This window comes from Colossoma macropomum, unplaced genomic scaffold, assembly GCF_904425465.1.
Source record: "Colossoma macropomum unplaced genomic scaffold, Colossoma_macropomum, whole genome shotgun sequence".
In the NCBI taxonomy this organism is placed as follows: Eukaryota; Metazoa; Chordata; class Actinopteri; order Characiformes; family Serrasalmidae; genus Colossoma; species Colossoma macropomum.
Window position 1 is genome coordinate 7589662 of NW_023494806.1, and position 21727 is coordinate 7611388.

Genomic DNA, 21727 nt, shown 5'->3' on the forward strand with positions numbered 1-21727 from the left:
GGGCTATTAATAACACTGTGTGGACATTAAATGATGAACAGACCAATAGAAATTACTTGGAATACTACTCAAGAATCACTAGCTAGCCATTTTTCTTTGCTAGCATTAGCTAGCTATGTTAGCTTGCCAGCTTAAGCTTTTTATTCAATGAAGTCAAGGTAAGCAAGTAAGTCAAGACACTGTGAGAATATTTTATACTGTTTGGACCAATAGAAATGGTGCTAATTTGCTTAGAATATTACTCATGAATCAATAACTCAGCAAGCTAGCCATTTTTTTTTTTCAAATTATAGCTAGGTATGTTAGCTTGCCAGATTAGGCTTACTTATTTATTTATTTATTTATTTATTTATTTTCACTGCTTATTTTAATAAACGCTTCAGATTATGGTATACTCTGGTCTCAGGAGGTAAGACTTTTGGTTTTTCAGTTTAATTGTTGAGCAAAAAATGAATTATATTCAGACATTTTCTGTAAAAAAAACATGAATACTTTTGATTCTGCCATGTATCTTACAGAAAATTGGCATAAATCAGTGTAAGTTCATTGGGGACAGCTCTGGGAATGCACCTCTGGAGCAGTGGCTTCAGGTACCTTACCATGCTAGGTCTCTAATAGGTACATCCACAACACAATCTTATTACATAGACTGTGGATTACAAGCACGGCCTTGGCAAAGTTTGTAGGTAGGGTTAGGCCTAGGGTCAGCTATCGTCAGATCATGGAACAGGTTTGGCCCATAAACAACTAGCCAACATGCTTATCTACCCAACAACCCAACAGATAATGCTGTTAAACATTATTTCAAAAGGTTCAACTCTCAGTTACCAGTTCCAAAGAAATAAGAAACTACAAACGTCTCAAAATGTCTCAGTGTTGTAACTTCTTCGACTCAAACTCAAAACATTACTTCAGGGCTGTTGTGCCCCCCTTTGGCAGTGTGGAGTATTACTATAATCTGCTCAGTGCAGAAGGTAAGAACCCACAGTAAATCGATAAACAACACGTAACACACACTTATACAGCATGAGCATATCCTAAACAGCCCTTAGAATCATGCAAATGGATCAAAATACACTGTATGGATACACCTTCACTTTCCGTGTTAAAACAACACCTCCAACTCCTCCACTGTCCTACACACATGACGGGCCATTACTGTTACACATCGCGTCCAGATGTGATATACAGATGGAGGGATGCACAGCTGAGCTCTACAGGTGCTATTAGACTACTGTAAATCCATGCATCACTTCATGCACTGAGGAGCAGGAGGATCCTTGAGGTTTCCATGCATCTCCAAAGTCCAGGGTGGACCATGACAGTCCAGCAAGAAGGTGAAGGAGCAGAGTTAATCATTTCTGAACTCACATGTCCTGTTCATCATGTGGATCCCATGAAACCTCTTAACTCCTTTTCTTTCCTTTATGTTTTTGCTTTCTTTCTTTCAGTAGGTCTACGCTTTGTGGTTTCCATTGAGAAGTTTAGCTGGTAGATTAAACAGTCTGGATCACAGTCATTATTTGGACTGGTGTGAATACTTGTTTGTAGATTTGTTTTTTGCCACTGTTGTTTTTAGTCGTTTGTCAGTGTTCACTGTTCTCTGGTTTGTGATGGGACGACATTGTTATTTCATACCGCTGCGGAGCACCTGATTGGCTGCGATGAGCATAACGCTGATGATGAAAGCAATGGCGAAGGCGCAGATAAGACTCTTCCTCACGCACGTCTGCTTCACCTGCTGGGTCGGACTTGATGCTATAGAACGAAATAGGAAAAAGGGAATGAGTACATACTATTAAATGAATCACTGCTGTGCTGAAGATGCTCCACCACCCAAAATAATGGAACAATGGTCCTGTGGTCAGAAACTGACCAATGATGGATGAGGAAAGGACGCCTGACAAACTGTACAGCAACAGTACACATATATGGCACAACTATAAGGTAGTGGTTTCTAACAAAGAGACCAGCAAGTGAAAGTACAGGGCAGGTGTTTCTAATAAAGTGGCCAACACATGGAAGTAAAGGGTAGATGTTTCTTGCAAAGGGGCCAGTGAGTGGAAGTAAAGGCTAGGTGTTTCTAATAAATTGGCCAGTAAGTGAAATTACAGGCTAGATGTTTCTAATAAGGTAGATATGATGTCACATTCAGAATCACACACTGACAGCTTTAATGAACTCACAGTCGATGTCCACTTGACAGTCCTCAGGGTTCTCGATGTGGTTTTCCTCAGTCATGATGATGTTCTCAATGTCTTTCATGGACAAGTGGTCACAGAATGTGTCGTACAGGAGCCGCTTCAGCTCCTCCACTGTGAGCTTCTGCATATCACACTACAAAACAAGGTAAAAATGACATTATAAAATGGGTAGCATAGAGGCTAAACTGCTTCTCTGTTAATATTCAGGGTTTGGATTTTAATCGACGTGTTTACTGAATGATGATCGTGTAAAACTCTCATTTTCCATGTGCCATCAAAACAGCTCGACCCACCAAGGCACAAAATCTACAAGACCTTTAATGATGCCCTGTGGTATCTGGTACCCATATGTTAGTAGCAGATCTTTAAGTCACGTTAGTTGTGAGGTGGAGGCACCACAGTTTGGTCTTATAGTTTCAGAACATTCCACAGATGCTCGACCAGATTGTATCCCTAAAACCTTTCCCGAACAATACATGTAGTGTGGCAGAGCTCATTATTCTGCTGAAAGAGACTATTGTCATCTGGGAATACCACTGGAACGAAGGGGTGAATTTTGATTTGTGCCACAGAAGCCATTCTGTCGGTCCATTGTTGGTAGGGACTCACCTCTGTTGGCCAGAAGCACCCCGCAAGCCTTGCCACTGGGGAGATGCTCCAATCCAGTCATCTAGTTATAACAATTTGGCCTTTGTCAAAGTCACTCAGGTCTTCATGCCTGCTCATTTTTCCCACTTCCCACATATCGACAATGAGAACTGACTGTTCGCTTACCACCTAAACCATCTTACCATTGATATATATATATATATATATATATATTTTTTTTTATATATTATAATGATTTAATCATTTTTTCCTGTGGTATCTAGATTACCTGTACAGCCAAGCAAGGCCTAGATCTTAGTCATGGTTTGCCACTGAACTACAGCAGGGCTTGTTTACACATTGTATCAACATGCAATGGTGATCAGATCACATACAGATTTCACATGACCACATGAAAAGCCACAGGTAAACTTCCCCAGGACACACTGCGATCGGATTAGTATCAGATCACTGAAACCACATTTGGAGGTGGCCAGAAACAGATCTTGACCACATTTTAGCATTAATGGAATGTTTTTGGTTTTTCTACATGCAGTTATGTAAGCAGAAATGCATCTGCTGAGTGCAGATGAGAAGCTGAGAGGGTGAAAATGGAAATGAAAGATAATGTAGGACTGAACTCTGGACTGACGAAAGTGTCCAAGTCCAGCTTGACAACTCACAGGAAAAAGTCAACAAAACTAAAACTGAAATGATGCATGTGTTGATGTAAAATCAGATCTGATCTGGTCACACTGGGGATGCATTTTAGTGAAAAGTGTAAATAGAATCCAACTAAATTATGTTCAGATATGATCTGGACCCTAACATGGTAATGGAAGGTGTGGACAGTCTACATAAATGTACATGAATGCACCTATAAAAATGTACATTTGATATCAACACATTTTCTAAAGCTTTAAAATACATGAGCACCGCTGTGGATGCAATTTACAGCAATTTGCAAAGCACCTCTTTGTTTGACTGCTTAATGAGCGGTTAACTGCAGAGTGAGTGGGAGGGCGTTTAAGTTCCTGATTTGGTCTGTGTGTGTGTGTGTGTGTGTGTGTGTGTGTGTGTGTGTGTGTAAGACAGCAGCAGAAGAGTGTGTGTCTCTTGTCAGTTTTAATAAGCGTGAGGTGCCAAATAATCACCTTCCAGAACACTGAGTCAAAACCTGTTCCATTGAACTTGTCAGGCATTCCAGCAGCAGAGAGCTTCGGACCCAGCAGTGTTACAAACTCCTCAAAGTCCACCTGTCCATCGCCTGGGGGCAGAGGGAGAACCGAGTATTAGAAATTAGCACGTCATTTGTTATGAGGAGTATGAATCTCAAATAGCTCCTTACTCCATATGTAGTGCACCATGTAGGTCATGAAATAGCAACATCTATACACAAATAGAGCCTCATGTCTAATAGAAAGTCATCTGGAATTCAGCACAGGAAGTTTCATGACTTACGTAGTACAATTTATATAGGTACTAGGGAGTCATTTGTGATCCAGCATGGATCTTAATGGATGAAGAAGCATTTAGAGATAGTTATGATGAACTGAGAGTTCATTATTTTACAAATGGTCATGTAGGTATGTTAAATGAATTTGTGAAGAATTAAAAGACTTTTCTCATAGACTATGCTAGGAGATGGATTCCCAAACCCATTCACCCTCACACTATGCACATCTGTGTGCTTTGTCTCATCTAGCACACCTGATTCAACTCATTAACTAATTAACAAGCTCCTCCTTTGCTGGGGTAGGTGTTTTGAAGTATGGAAAAAAAAAAAAATGTGCAAAGTATGGAGCCTTGACTGACCTTCTCTGTGCTAGAAAAATGTTATCTTGTAAAGTGAAATGATCTTAAATCTAGTCAATATATCTAATATTTCCCATTTTGAGATGATTGTGGAATTATAATAAGATTATCCAGCTTATTTGTACGTTTCTTAAAACAAGCAAAATTATCTGCCAATACAGTGAGATAACTTAAAACAAGTAAAATGTGTCTAGTAAAAAGGTTAACAATCTTAAATTAAGCTTACAACAATCTCAACAGGAGAAATATTAGATTTATTGACTATATTTAAGATAATTTTACTTGACAAGATACCATTTTTTTAAGTGTTACCAACACAGGTGTTCATTTTTGCACAAACAGCTTGTATAATCTGCATAGAAAAGCACTGGCAATAAAATAGGATGCTCTCAAGCAGCTGCACATAAGCGTGAGGTCACTTTATCAAGTATCTGCTTTAAAGAGTATATAGTCCCCTGGCACTGGGCTGTGGAGCAATGGAACTGCATCAGAAAAGCTCCATTCAGTATCTAATCATCCAACACTGGTACCTGACCTTACTAATTCTCTTGTGGCTGAATACAAATCAAATCTTCACAGCAATGTACCTACATATAGTACAAAGCCTCCCCATAAGAGTAGAGGATGTTACTGCAGTGAAGGGGGGGAACTCCATATTAATACCTTTGGTTTCCCAAGAAGTGTCAGATGAGCAGGTATCTAGAAACTTTTGGGCAAAAGTTCCTAAACTATAGTTTGGTTGTGTTTTTTGTGTGAAGCTGATGGACTGTTTCTTCTCACCATCCATGTCCAGTCTCTGGATGATCACCTCCAGCTCCACTTCATTGGGCATGTAGCCCAGAGAACGCATGGCCATGCCCAGCTCCTGCTTCGAGATGAATCCGTTCCCATCCCGATCGAACACCTTAAACGCCTCACGGATCTCTGAAAGAGAGTCACACAAACACAGATTTTACCAAAAATATTAGGGGCTTAACTCTCTGAACTTATTTCTTACACTGGAAAATAACCAGAGCCAACATTAAGCACTTACAGCACTGTAGAAGATAAACTGCCCTTCATTTATTTAATTTCCAATCAGCCATTAAGCACAAGTTATTAATTTTTCAGGAGATATTTCAATGGTGATTAGATACAAGATGATCCACTTACACAATGAAGAAGAAAGTCAAAGGACAAGAATTTTATTAAACTGTTGGGGGGGGGGTGGGGGGGGTAATGGGACTAATAACTGCAAGACCTGATAGACCACTAAGACTGTTCCCATCAGATAAACAGCACTTAAAGCTTTCATCTTTGAGAGAGAGGAGAAAATCAAGCTGCTTCAGATCTGAAAACATCCACAGCCGTCCTTCCACTGTGAGAGGACAACTCAGTGCTATGGGTCTGAAAGGATGTGTAGCTGTCGAGAAGCCCTCACTGAGAAAAGGAGACAGACTCAGAACAATGGACTGGCCACCCCAGAGTCCAGACCTCAACACCACTGAATGTGTTAGGGATTATTTGGATGGTGAGAAGCAGGAAATGCAACCAACTTCTAAGAACTAAGAACTTCTAAGAACTTTGAAAGTGTGGAAAAATATCCCATTGATTTCAGTTTTTCTTTGAAAAAAAGAAAAGAATAGCAGCTGTAATAAAAGCAAAGGGTGGACACACTAAACCCTGAAAGATCTGATATTATGTTTAGTTGTTGAAGCTTTTTCCTGTTGAATATATATGTTTTCTGCTTTTTTTCTGAGGCTAAAAAAATACATAGAATAAATAGAAACATTGAATGGCTCTTTTGTGTGAAAATGAAATAAATAGGGTGGTCTCTGACTTTTGCACAGTGCTGTATTTTGTTGAATACTATTATAATCAGTGCTAACATTCCAAATTTAGTGTATTCAACTCTGCAACTCCGGATCAAATATGAATCTCTGCAACAAAAGAGAATGTTTAATATGCGTGAATATTAAACAATGCATGAGTGACATTATCATCAGCGACAGATATTAAAATGATCACACATTAGTGACTCTGAAAGACGAGGGATCATCATATTGTTCCAGCTTTTAAAGACCCACTCTCATGCATCATGATGGCTGGCTGCGAGCGGTGGGATTTCCATAACATCCGTACCGCTCTGTTAAAAGCTTCTAACACCGAGGCGCTTGTGGTTGACTGAGCCATCTCATTTATATGCATTACCGATCATCATTCAGTCATATGCAATTTTCCACTTGTCAAGTCATAATGTCAAAATCATAATTATGAAATATGTGGCACTCGTGGGGCACATGGCTGCCGCATACCACTTTTAATGCATTGGGTTATATATTGGATATATGAAGTGTGATATTAATGTACTAGAAGAGCTATTTCTGGTATAAGTTTGATAAATGGCCACAGGGCTGAGAGTCCAAACAAAATCAGCGTCATTAAATTTGTTCCACTTCACCAAGTACACAGATATTTTCAGGGATGTAGTGATAAAAAAGAAGAAGAATGGATAAACCACAAACTTCAGTGGGTTCCCAATCACAATCAACGTAACGATGGTCAGCTTCATACACCAAGCTTATCTTTTCATACTTTTAACCCTCTAGACCCCGCAGTGGCCTCTGCTGTCCACTCTGCAGTTCACTGTAATGGCCATCATATTCTGAGGTGAGTTCCAATAGAAAGCTGAGGAAATATTGACCTTCATCACAAACTATATTTTAAATTCTTAGTTCTATATGTTTTAATAAAAAAAAATATATATATATATATATCAGTTTTCATGCAAAAATAGTTTTGTGCATTTATTCATCCTTTTTTTTTCTTGAGGCCAAGAAGCTATTAAGATGTGCTAAAAGTAGCATCAGACCAGGACAAAAAAAAAAGTCTGATTTTTTCTTTTCTTTTCTAAATAGCAGTGATGAAGTTTAAGACATAATTCTTTTCAAATCTTTGTTTAGTGGTGTGCTTTAGCTAATTTACTGAATGAATAGCCAATTTCAAATTGCTTTGCTAACGTTTGCTACCTTTATGGCACTCAGGATTGTAATTTTAATATTTTCTAAAAAATTTGTGTAGATTTACAACAGTTCATATCTCATAAGAATCAGCTAACTGATTAACAAAGCTGTGTTCAGAGTGACTGAGGATGCTCAGCTTAAGTTATCCCTATTAGTCCCACAACGGGTAAATTTCACCTCTGCATTTTAACCCATCTGTGCAGTAAAACACTCACATACACACTAGTGAATGCACACACACTAGGGGGCAGTGAGCACCCCTAACCAAAGCGCCCAGGGAGCAATTGCGGGTTAGGTGCGTGGCTCAAGAGCAATTCAGTCACATACTATTGGCTCAAGGGATCAAGCCGGCGACTTTCTGGTCACAAGGTTGGTTCCCTAACCTCCAGCCCATGACCGCCCCCCATAAAACAAAGGCTTCAAGCAAGATTTGATCCAACAACTGTTTTATGAATTTTCATTTTCATTCAATTTTCTTCTTTACTTGAATGTCGATTAGCAGTCAAAACATAAGCCAAACAAATGAATGCACAGATAGTTTGCACATTTATTCATCCCCCCTTTTTTAGAGGCCAAGAAACTATTAAAGTGCACTGTAACTAATGTCAGACTAGGAGACAAAAGAGTTCTTATCTAAATAGCAGCGATGATGCAGAAGTAAGTTCAAGCTCATATCTTATAAGAATCAGCTAAATGATTAGCAATGCTGCGCTCCACAGACTGGCTAAACGAGTGCCTGAGGATGCTCAGCTTCTTTACCTGAATGTCATTCAACAGTCAAAACGTAAGCTAAACAAATCAAGGTTTACTTGGCTATTTCTCTTTCTTCAAAAGTTGTTTACCATTCAAACTTTTAACTTCCTTTTTTAGTATTTCTAAGAAAAGGTGTGATGTGTGAAATATCAGCCTTTACCTAACATTACAGGGGTATGACATGATTGTTTATAGCCTAATTTCACGAGCATCACTTGAACATCGTTTTGCAGACAGTTCATTCTACATCTCCATTCATTATTTATAGGAACGGTTCTTTGTTTATATGTGTTTTCCACATTACATTACCCATCATTTTCTCTCTCAGTCCTTTCGATTTCTATCTCTTGGTGTTACATTCATATGAAACAGATGACACTCGTCCTCAAATTAAATCAATGTCATTTTCCTCCTGGTTTTATGATAAATATTTTTGTTTGAAACAGTAAAAAAAATGAGCCTCTCTAACTGAAAATTGTCAGTAATCCACAAGAGTGTTTTCAAACTCTGTTGGGAACTAAAGGGTTAAACGCTGTAGCATTATTATTTCATGTGAGCTGCATTGCAGATTTGTTTGCATATCATTGCTGCTGGAATAAAACCTTGTATCTCCAAAATGGTAACTTTACAGGAGAAGAAAAAACATGGCATTTCAAGTAATTTTGCACCATTTCTGTTCACCCATTAAATGTTTATATAGCATAATGAAAAAACTGGCATTTTCAATTTATGTAAAAGAAACAAAATTAAGGTTTTGTCCAAATATGCTTTTACTTTGTAAAACAATTTTAATATTTAAATGATATAAAAAGTCATGAAGTCTTTTTGTTTAAATGTCTGAAAAGAAATAGCTACCGATGTATGTGGGGGTGGGGGGTGGGGGTGTGGGGTGGCACTGGGGCTTTTTGTTTATGGGTATTAGACTGGACAGAGCAGGGGTCCAATTCATCTCCGAAGCTTAGTGTCTTAATAAACCTATATTTTATAGCTTGGCCTAGTTCAATGGCATGTTGGAGTGGGGGGTTGTTGGGGTGGCACTGGGGCTTGTAGTTTATGGGCTGCTAAACTGGACAGAGCAGGGGTCCAATTCTTCTCTGAAGCTCATTGAGTCACACATAAATACAAATTTCACCAAAAATATAGTTTATAGTCACCATAAAAATAGTTTATGGGCTGTTGGACTGTGAAATCTTGATAGGATGGGGTATCATCCATTGATCCTTTTTTAGGAATGAAAGAAGGTATTTCTTGTGCATTACAATCAAATTATCTTACAAATTCTTAGGAAAACCGATGGACATGGTCATCGCGGTTCATCGTTGATGCTTCTAGTGGCATGACGCTAGCAACAAGAGAAACAAAGCATTGTGTGGCCAGTATAAAAGGCTGTATGTATTAGTGGGTTTAGGGTCAGAAAATGCATCTCTATCATCTGTATCATTTATCATGAAATGTGGTCTCTTCGTACTGTTCATGCCTGGTATTCACATCCATCTCGAGTGATCTGATCGCAAGTGTAAAGTGGACAGACAAAACAGTCCTGTGAGTCCTTGTTCATGTAAATGTATGGGCTGTTAGATTGCATGGTTTGCCAACAGAACTTATAAACAAGTGAAAGAGGATGGGAAGAAAGAAGCTATGCAGCTGTGTTTGTCTCTGCTGTGATGACACAGTTGATTAAATGGTCCTTAATTGCTGTGGTGGATGCATTGGGAAACTTTGGTGTTCAAACTAGAAATGTGTCCCTGACCACCACAGAAGGTGGTTGAAATGATGGAAACAGTGCAGTTCGGACATGAATTGGACCCCTGCTCTGTCCACAAGTGCTGTCGGATCACCCGTGCCATACGTTAATGCCAGGTGTAAATGAAGCTTTTAGATCTTCTCACATTTGGTGAATAAAACTGGGAACAGTCTGCAGCTGTGGTCAGTAAAAATGAGATATGTTAGCTTTGTTAAGACAGTGGCTCTCATTTATGGTCCAGCATGTTTTAGTATGCTGGGCCAGATGCTGAATTAACCCCTTACATGGTCAGGGTCCACTGGCAGGCCCAAAGTTTTATTACACACTTCTATAACCTAAGAATAGCTCAGCTAGTTTGCATTGAAGTCCCTGTAGTTACTGAATATTAAGCCTTAGTATGTAATAAGCCTGGGATTTTATGGGGTTAATAAAAGTCTTTGTATATTTTTAGGTACAAAATCTATTCAAAACTGAACTCAGAAATAGAGCAGCTATTTAATACTTTTTTGTTTGTTTGTTTTTAAGATTATGATTTAAAATAGGCATCAATTATCTTCACCATGCAGGTTATTTTTTAAGTGTTGTATCTAAAATAACACTTTTATATTTGAATTTAAAATACATTCATACTAAACTCAAAGCAGTGGAGCAGATGTTTAGTGCCCCAGTTTTCTATTGTTGAGCTTCCAAATTAGCATCCATTACCTTCCACCAGTGAGGAAATATTTCAGCATTGGACCAGAAATATTATTTACACTTCCCTTCGTTTCAGAATCAGTCCATCTGGATGTAGGTTACGCCTGGAAACCTAACCTGTGGCTCCGTTTACAAGCAAATCTGTTCTGCAGCCTGATACAGCTTCATTAAAATGCAGGAGGACTCTCTGCCTTTGAAAAGTGACAGGAAGGATTTTAATTGCACACACTGAATATTTCAGAAGAACCAGAAACAGATGCAAATGCTACACCGATGTAAAACAAGACACATGCCATTTTACCAGTGGTGGAAACTAACTCAGAAAGCATTTGTTGCAGTGTTGGCAAGGTAAAACTGATTAAACGCCAAACAAGAAGGATATTTTTGGATGAAAAATATAGATAGAACTTTCACTTCAAGTCGGATTTTTTTTTTCCCTATGAACGCAGAAAGAAAATGGAATAGGGCATCGCTGTAAAAGCTTTTGTGCTCTACCACAAGCAAGATGAGCAGTTCTGCCACCATCTCAATGCACACTTGTTTGGACTGCAACTATGACAACAGGAACAATGTGATTGGTCAGTTTGGTATTTACCATACCTGTACAATGTGGAAAATTGAGCTAGCTCTGATTAAAACTTTACACAACGTTGAAAAGGTGGGTAAGGTTGTGTAATGTTAAAAAAAACACCTGGTTCTTAATGGGCAACAGGTCAGTAATATGATTGGGTATAAAAAAGCATCCCATAGTATTTCAGAAGTAAGGATGGGGAGGGGTTCACCACTCTGAAGACTGTGGGGGCAAATAGTGCAACAATTCAAGAATAACGTTTCTCAAAGTAAAATAGCAAAGAACTTGGGGATTTCATCATCTATGATACATAATATCATTAAAAGATTTAGACAATCTGGAGAAATCTCTGTATACGTGGGACAAAGCTGAAAACCAATATTTGCTGTGTAATCTTTGGGCCCTCAGACGGCACTACATTAAAAACAGACATGATTCTGCAGTGGAAATCACTGCACGGGCTTCTGAAAAACACTGTCTGTGAAAACAGTTTGTCACTGCATCCACAAATGCAAGTTAAAACTCTAAAATGCAAAGAAGAAACCATCTATAAACAGGATCCAGAAACACCGCCGCCTTCTTTGGGCCTGAGCTGATTTAAAATGGACTGAGAGGAAGTGGAAAAGTGTCCTGTGGTCCGACGAATCAACATTTGAAATTCTTTTTGGAAATCATGGACACTGTCCCCTCTGGGCCAAAGGCCACTCAGCTTGTTATCAGTGCACAGTTAAAAGCCAGTATTCATGATGGTGTCGGGGTGCATTAGTGCACATGGTATGGGTGATGCACACATCTGTGAAGGCACCATTAATGATGAATGATATATACATGTTTTGGCAACATATGCTGCCATCCAGACAACATCTTTTTCAGGGAAGTACAGCAGCATTGCTTCATATTAAAAGAGTCCAGGTGCTAAACTGGCCCGCCTGCAGTGCAGATCTGTCACCACTGATAACATTTGGCACATTATGAAATGAGAAATACAACAAAGGAGACCCCAAACTGTTGAGCAGCTGACATCCTGTATCAAACAAGAATGAGGAAATATTTCACTTACAAAACTACAGCAACTGGTCTCCTCAGTTCCCAAACACTTCCCAAATCACAAACACATTATTTCTCTCTCTCTCTTTCACTCTCTCTCTCTCTCTGCTTCAGGTGTCTTATTTTTAGTGACTGTGTTACAGTCATTGCTATTGAAATCCTGCAGCTCTTGGCAGAGATCCAGCTGGTCTTCCTGCTGTGTGTTGCATTCATGTCCGCCAGCACTGAAGCTTCAGCTGTCGTCTTTGTAAACGGCTCTGAGTGAGGGAAGCCCCGCACCTTCATTCACTCAGCAAACATTTGTACAAACACCATCAGAGGTGGCTGCACACACACACACACAGAGGACTGCAGCATGCAAGCATGTAAACCCTCACACATTAACATGAGGAGGCATTTATCAATTAACCTGTCCAGGCTCCGCCCACAGATGTGTTCAGTAGGTAAAAATTGGTGCCTGTTTTAAAGCCTCATGGGACGTAGGCTAGGATCCCATTCAATCTAATGAATTTACGAATTGAATTTCACCTTTAAATATAACAATTGTGCTTGCTTTTGGGTTTATTTTACTCACTTATTGAAGGCAAATCTTGGAGCACTTACCATTGTGTTTATAATGACTTAGTTACTTAGCTAGAGCTAGTTAAAATGAACTAAATGACTAATGACTAAATGAGTCCTACAAAGTGAAGAGTTTGTCTAAAAAGCCTCCCAGCGGTGGTCTTGTTTGTACCTGTCATCAGTTCTCTGATCATAATGCTATTTTTTCAGGTTATAACAACATGTTCTCAATGCTAAAGGCTATGTTTTGATGCATATTACATGTTTTTGTGATGTCAACCCTGATGTTAGCCTCACAGGTGTTCAGTTGGTTACTGCCAGACTATAAACAGTTTATGAACAGAATGACAAAAAAAACAGAAACAATCTCAGAAATGATTGACTCTTGTCTAATCTGAGCCATCTGTTCATTGCTGTAGGAAGCAAGCCATTTACAAACACTGGCTGATGTCAGTAAAGGAGTGATTGTGATAAAGAGGGGTCTAGTTGCAATTAGGGTGGAAATAATGTGCATAACACACTGAAGAGAGAACTACACAAGTATATGTATTGGCAGCAACGGGGAGGAATTAATGTAGCTTAATAAATTTGAGCAAAATGTTGTTTTGTATTAATTTGCTGCAAAATTAAAGAAATAAACTTGTTAGAACTCAGTCCTCTCTGCATTAATGAATAATTCTCAGAAGAGTTTGGTGATTCAGACTTTACTAATTACTTAAATCAATTAAGACAATGAGTTTGCAAAAAACGTATTGAGAAAGAATAACAACAAACCCAACAAATTTAATGAATGCCACTGAGCTCAGCAATGATGTGGAGTTTTATTGTTTTAGGCGACAACAAATTTGCCATTTCGCTACCATTTCCTCATTTCATTTTATCTATGGGCCTCTGAAGTCATGCATCATTCTGAAATCAGCATCACGCCCACAGTAACAACTCTACGTCTAAGCTGAACTTCTCTATGGAAAAAATGAAAGAATGGAAGTTTCAAAAATCATCTCTGTTATGCCCTGTGGTGCACAAAAAGGTTCCAAACTGGATGTGTTTTGTACTACACATCGCTGATATCTACAAAATGGTAATTTTACAAGAGAAGGAAAAAACCTACTTTACTTTTAATGTAAGTCAATGGAACCAGACTTTTTTTCCCCCCCCAAGTCATTTTGGGTCGTTTCTTTTGGTCTATACTTCATTAAATTTACACACAATGTAAAGAGCAACAGGCATGTTCACATTATGCCAAAAACCCCAAAACAACAAAAATGGAGATACAAGGTTTTCTTCAGACAGCAGCGATATTTGTTTCCACTGAATGTCAGTGGATCCTCTGAATTATGTGGCCATTAAGGGGTCGAAATATGAACATTGCTACATCCATCTACGTAGCTAACACAAGCTAACACTCCTGCCCACTGAAATGGCGTTGCATGAAAGAAAGTTTACTATTAAATTTCACTATTATATAATAACACCAGCTACAATGTTTGAATGTTTTACAAAGCTTGTAGGTTTGTTTGGGGTTTTTGTGTGTGTTATGATGTCATAAGACACTGTGCAGCAGTGTTAGCTCATATGTTGCAAAATTCATATTTTGACTTATTAATGAACTCATAATTCAGACAATCCAGTAACATTCAGAGGAAAAATATATGTAGGATAAAATTTGAGGTTTTAACCAATTTTGTTATTGGCAGGGTGCAATAGCAGCAACTTTTGTGAATCCCATTCATTTTTGCCATAGAGAAATCTAATCTAATCTGAGTATGACACCAACAGCTTGTTCAACCTAGCAACAGTTGCTATGAAAGAATGGATCTGTGGATACAGCCCCCTTATAGCCCCATTAATTCTCACTCATTCACATGTGATTTTTTTGCTGGTAAGTCATTTCATGACTCAGAAATGTTAGTCAGTCTGCTAAAATGTAATCAAGCCAAATCTTCACAGCAACTCAAGCCCTCCTGAAATGAACCACTGGAAGCACATACTACTCTGAGTCATGTACAGGGCCACAGTACCAAAATAGACTTTAAGCACAGAGTGCATGAACAGTGAAAAAGAGGTGCAGGGAGAGAAATGAACTTCTTCAAAGAAAACTAATTAATCTTTCTGCAGTTTTCCATTTCTCTTTGTAAGCCCCTCGTGTGGAGATTAAACCCAAAGTGATGATAGTTGGTCTTAATCGCTGCCCAGAGACAGACAGGATAACCATGTTTCTGTGTCTCCACCTCTACAGAGAGATAAGAGCAATATGGATACAGGGTTTATACACTCCTGCTATTTCTCTCATAAACATCACATATCAGTGAGAGGAGTTTCACTGGGAACACATTACGGCATACAGAACATAGGATACAGTCTTTATACTGACATTCATTCATTCATTCATTCACCTGCCCTTTAATCAATCTTTCCAGTGGTCCATCTATTCATTCATTCATTCATTCATGCATTCATTCATTAAATTCATTCTTCTATTAATTCATTAATCTATCCATCCATTCACCCATGTACATTCATTCATTCATTCATTCATTCATTCATTCATTCAATTATTCATATGTGTATCCATTCATTCATTCATTCATTCATTCATTCATTCATTTCATGCATGCATGCATGCATGCATGCATGCATTCATTCATTAAATTCGTTCTTCTATTAATTCATTAATCTATCCATCCATTCACCCATGTATATTCATTCATTCATTCATTCTTTCATCTATCCATCTGTTCTTCCGTATGTGTATTTGTTCATTTATTCATTCATTCACCTGTCCTTTAATCCATCTATCTTTCCACGGGTCCATTCATTCATTCATTCCTTTATTTATTTATACATGCATTCATTCATTCATTCTTTTATTAATTGATTAATCTATCCAGCCATTCACCCATATGTATATTTATTCATTCATTCATTCATTCACCTGTCCTTTAATCCATCTATCTTTCCACTGGTCCATTCATTCATTCATTCATTCATTCATTCATTCATTCATTCATTCATCCATCCATATGTGTATTTGTTCATTTATTCATTCATTCATTCACCTGTCCTTTGATCCATCTATCTTTCCACTGGTCCATCCATCCATCCATTAATTCATTAATTAATTCACTCACTTGTCCACCCATCCAGTCATTATTTAATTAATGAATTAAATAAATCACTCATTCATTCATTCTCACATTTGTTAATTCTTTAATCTAGCTATTATTTCTCTTTCTTTCTTTTTCTTTTTCTTTCTTTTTCTTTTTCTTTCTTTCTTTCTTTTCTTTTTTCTTTCATGAAATAATTACTTATTCATCTAACTATTCATTCTATCCATATCCAATAATTCTATTATTATACTGTTATATGACTGTACTTAATATATGTTAATGACATTTCACGTAAGTGTAAGAGTCACATTACTGTATTACAACTGCTTGAAATCTGCACTGCTAAACTGATGGCGATGACTTCATGGTGAGTCGGCTGCTCCAGCTGCATACAGATTTCAGCTTGCCGTTCCTGAGCTGTGCCCATGAGACATGTATTAAGCTCCACTTCCACAATCTCCTCTGAACATGCTGCTGACTTTGCTGCTGTTTGTTTGGTGTCTGTATTGATGGCTTTGGCCTTTGCTCAATTTAGTCTCCTTTAAAAGTCCTGAGGGTTTTGGAAAAGCCTCCTGTTGCCTGCGTGCCCACCAGAGCCCCTGGCACAGCTGCCCTGGATACACATTGATGCTGTGTTTGATGTGAGAAGGTGCACACACACTTCAAAGCCACACTGTGCTTGGCGGTTACTACAGGAGATACACACATGAAAGTGACCGGGCTGGAAAGTGTGTGTGCTCTGGGTTAAAGAGGTTTGTACTTTTTGAACCTACACACACACACACACACACACACACACACACACACGATGTATAAACTGTTTCTGTTTCTCTGCATGCTTTGCTAGTCCTCTTTCACCCTGTTCAATGGTCAGGACCACCACAGAGCAGAGACTATTTGGGTGGTGGATCATTCTCAGCACTGCAGTAACACTGATGTGGTGGTGGTGGTGTGTTAGTGTGTGTTGCGCTGGTACGAGTGGATCAGACACAGCAGTGCTGCTGGAGTTTTTAAACTCAGTGTCACTGCTGGACTGAGAATAGTCCACCAAACAAAAATATCCAGCCAACAGTGTCCTGTGACCACAGATGAAGGACTAGAGGATGACCAACACAAATGAGCTACTGTCTCTGACTTTACATCTTCAAGGCGGACCAACAAAATAAGTGTGTCTAATAGAGTGGACAGTGAGTGGACACAGTGTTAAAAAAAACCCAGCAGCACTGCTGTGTTTGATTCACTCAGACCAGCGCAACACACACCACCACGTCAGTGTTACTGCAGTGCTGAGAATGATCCACCAGCCAAATAGTACCTGCTCTGTGGGGGTCCTGTGGGGGTCCTGACCACTGAAGAACAGGGTAAAAGGGGACTAAAAGCATGCAGAGAAACAGATGGACTACAGTCTGTAATTGTAGAACTACAAAGTGCTTCTATATAGTAAGGGGAGCTGATAAAATGGACAACGAGTGTAGTCAGAAGGAGGTGTTCCTAATAAAGTGCTCAGTGAGTGGATGTAAATGACCTCTTTTTTGATTTGCTGCTCGAATTATGACTCATAACTTCAGTGTGAATACAGAGAACACACTTCTGCAGATTTTAATGCGCAATTTAACATATAGGGAAGAAAAAAAATGTGGCCTGTGTAAAAGTAATGGCACATTTTATATTGTATAATCACTAAAATTTGCAGAGAGGTTTGTAGAGGATGTGTTAACTTATTTTCACTTAGAAAATCAAAACAAAACCAAAAAAGATGTTTTTTGGCCAGGAGTGTTTTTGACTTTTGAGTTTTTGACTTTTGGCTCTTTACTGGAAAAATAACCTCTATTGCATTTCATGGCAGAAATCCTCAGATGGGGAGAGTAGGCTACTGAATAACTGAATTTGCTGGGACAGTGGAAAAATAGCTGCTCATAGAGATGAAATATGCAGTGTAATGTCAAAATGACCACTAATGGACTCATGAGGTAGAACTTTTGTGCTTTGTGATATTGATTTCTTAACAATGTCAGACTAAAACATGCATTAATTTAGTAAAAGTCAGGGAACAGCAAAAGGGTTTAACCCCATTAAATGGCCATGGGCATGCTGGCAGGCCCAAAGTTTTATTACACACTTCTATTAGCTCAACTTGTTTGCACTGAAGTCCCTGTAGCTACTGCATAAGCCTTAGTATGTAATAAGCCTGGGATTTTAAGGGGTTAATTCTGTTTGTGTTTTACTCAGAGACTCAAAACGTTCAAAATGACCATCTTGGCCTTTCTAGTGTTAAAGTAGATTAAAACCTGAATTGAGGTCTTTTCTTTTTCGTTTTTTTTTTTTTAATTGACAATATTGATTGAAACCTTTAGAGGAGAAAAAAAGGAAATGCCTCATCAAGTGAGTTAAACACTGTATAACTACACACATCATATTTCCTCACTGTGAAAAGGATCATTATTCACACTGTCATTACTAATGATTCTGGCTATCCGCTGCAGCTCTAATAGGCCTGATCTAACGCTGCATTAATATTGGCTATCCTGCACTGCACCGCAAAGGATCCCAGTCATCTTTTACAGGAAAATGTTACGTCCAGCAGAAGTACCTGCATGGTGCGTGATGGGACCGGCACACCAAACTTGAGGAATGTGGTGCATAGAAAAAGTACAACTTTTTCCAAATGAGTCCAATCAATGCGACACATTTAATCAATAAGAAGCAGGTGTACAAATGGTGTCTACGGTTTAGAGGAATGGTTTAGCCAAAAAAAATCCAATTTACACAGTTTTCCCACTTACCCCAGAAATAGCTGATCAGCCAAGTCATGTTTGGTGTATAAATTTTGCATCTTTAATTGAAAACTGGGACAATGAGAGTAATATTGCTGGAAGAAATCAATAGTCACCCAAATCATTTTTGGTAAATACATCCCCGAAACTTCTCACAACCTCCACAGACCTCATAGAGGTCTTCATTACGGTGGATCAGACTTGTGGATGTGGTTTCGGGTACAGCATGACTTACTGTGAACTACAAAACTGAACAAAACTTGTAGCTGAATGCAGGGGAGAAGCCATTTTGTACAACAGGTTTTTGAATTTCAGCTCCACTTAGTATGCAAGCACATCACAAAGGCATTGAGGCACTACAGGTTACTTTCATGTTTCCTGTTCTTTCTATTGAAAAATAACCAAAGATCATTATAAGGTTATACTTTATCATAAGGCAGTGTTCATAAGGCTGACATCATAAACTCATCAAATGACTGAAACCTACATAAACATTTATAGGCTTATCCCAAAAGGCATTGACTGTCATAAAAGCTGCTTTGGTTAACTTTGCGGTCAGGTTGACATCTGTGTCAGGTGAAATAACTGTTTTTACAAAAAAAACTTATAAAATGGTAAAAGAAACTTTATCTAAGAGCCCCAGAGAGTGTTCACTTTGGGTCAGCCAGCTTGATGTTATCAGTATTATGTCAGTGAGATGTACTGAGCTACAAAGCCTGTTGTCAGTTCACCCAAGAAAGTTTCATGACAAACGATTGTCAGAAAAAAAGTCCCCTGACATGCATGTTATGTCAACTTGGCATCAAAGTTGGCAAGTGTACACTTTATGTATATATCTATGGGAGTAAAGTGTTTATAAAAGGTTTATGTAGTTTTATGTCAGTTTCCATGAAGGGCTTATGTATGTGTCTTGTAGCTTTATGAACACTGTCCTTTAGTAAATTGTTACCAAAACTTGGAAGTGGTTTGACCTGGTTGAGAGAAATTTTGGAGCTGCATTTACAGAAAAGATTTTGGGTGACTATTGATTTCTAGTGTTAGCATTGTTGGCCTTGTAGCTCCAGTGCTAAATCAAAAGTACACTCATAACACCTATATGAAGCCAGCTGAAGAAGGGGTGTGCGTTCACGTCCGTTGCTGTGTCAGACCAATACGAGTAAGGCTGTATCTTACATCTTTCTAAACTGGCTGTTTCTAGCATTAGCATCTGTCTGTTTATCTGAATGACTGACTGCCTTTTTCTGTGTGAATTTCAAGCCATGTGTGATCTGTTGTGGCTTTCTGTGGTCTCAGTATAGCTTTAATTTAATGTGGTAATGGCAAAATGCTACCTGGCATGCTGTGACACGCTGAGAAATTGAACGGTGCTCTGGGTCATGGAGCAGTGGTGTGCATTGACGTCCATTAAAAACAATGGTTTAGAACTTGTGGATGCTGCACAAAGCGATGTGACATGACATGTCCGGTGTGTGATGGCCTTTATAAAGGCCTCATCCACCTCACATACAAGCCTCATCCACCTCTTATACAGGCCTCCTCCATCTCTTATACAGGCCTCATCCACCTCTTTCTCATACATGCCTCATCCAAGTGTTAAACAGGCCTCATCCACCTCTCATACAGGCCTCATCCACCTCTTATACAGGCCTCCTCCATCTCTTATACAGGCCTCATCCACCTGTCATATAGGCCTCGTTCAATTCTTATACATGCCTCATCCACCTCTTATACAGACCTCATCCACCTCTTATACAGGCCTCATCCAAGTGTTAAACAGGCCTTATCCACTTCTAATACAGGCCTCATCCACCTCTCATACAGGCCTCATCCACCTCTTTCTTATACAGGCCTCATCCAAGTGTTGAACAGGCCTCATCCACCTCTCATACAGGCTTCATCCACCTCCTTCTTATATAGGCCTCATCCACCTCTCTTATACAGGCCTCATCCAAGTGTTAAACAGGCCTTATCCACCTCTTATACAGGCCTCATCCACCTCTTATACAGGCTTCATCCACCCCTCATACAGACCTCATCCAGCTCAGGCCTCATCCTCTTCTTATACAGTGATAAACAAAGCTATTCTACATGCTGATACATTTTACATGTCCAGTATGAAGACATACACTCTGTAACTACTCTGGCTGCATATTTAAATAAGTTAAAATGCCATCACCAAATTCTCTGACTGGAATGCTGGTGTGATACTCAATGTGGCTATTTATTTTTTGCATACTCACCCAATAGACCTTGTTGTTTAGTAAATGGTTTGGATGTATGCTTCAAGAAAGAACTATATGATATAGAACCTTCACATTATGTTTCTACACTTTAAAAAGATGCTCACATCTCACTTACAATGCTGTTTTTAAAGAACCATAAGTTCAAAGTTTCTTTAGAAAGCCAAAAGTGGTTCTTCTATGGTATTCTTCATTCTTCTTTATTTGCAAGAGTGTAGATCTTTACAGGTGAACTGTACAGCTCTGGTTAAGTTTATTCTCCGTCTTGCCCAAAATTCAAAGTGACTGACCAAACTCCCACCCTAAACAATCTGATGCAGGCTTATGTCAGAATAACTTTTCCAACAGACCGTGCCGCAAAAGTTTTATGCACTGCCATTCACTGGTTACTTCTTTGTCTACACGTTCTCACTGAAATCAATGGTGAGAGTTGCATTTTTGATGAAGCCACAACGCAACACTCGATCTCTAACACAGAGTATCTCCATATCTCCAGCGCAGTGAGTCCACTCACTCACTAGCTCTTTATGTAATGCGCTTAAAAATCAATGCTTTCAAAAACACCCTTAACCCATTGCGTGTGCGTGTGCGTGTGTGTGTTCTCCACACTATTTTTAAACAT

The 21727-nt window shown here is 38.9% G+C and overlaps 1 protein-coding gene across 1 annotated transcript in view; it reads right to left on the reverse strand.

Moving 5' to 3' along the window:
• Nucleotides 1-1544: 1544 nt before the first annotated feature.
• Nucleotides 1545-21727, reverse strand: part of LOC118827319 (calcium-binding protein 7) — a 48227-nt gene continuing 28044 nt past the window's right edge. Inside the window, exons 2-5 of the mRNA XM_036598630.1 lie at nucleotides 5388-5531; nucleotides 3947-4059; nucleotides 2187-2337; nucleotides 1545-1758 (exon numbers count right to left, since the gene is read on the reverse strand). Of these exons, the coding sequence (XP_036454523.1) occupies nucleotides 1628-1758; nucleotides 2187-2337; nucleotides 3947-4059; nucleotides 5388-5531 (539 nt within the window). The 3' untranslated portion in view covers nucleotides 1545-1627. The remainder of the gene's footprint in view (nucleotides 1759-2186; nucleotides 2338-3946; nucleotides 4060-5387; nucleotides 5532-21727) is intronic.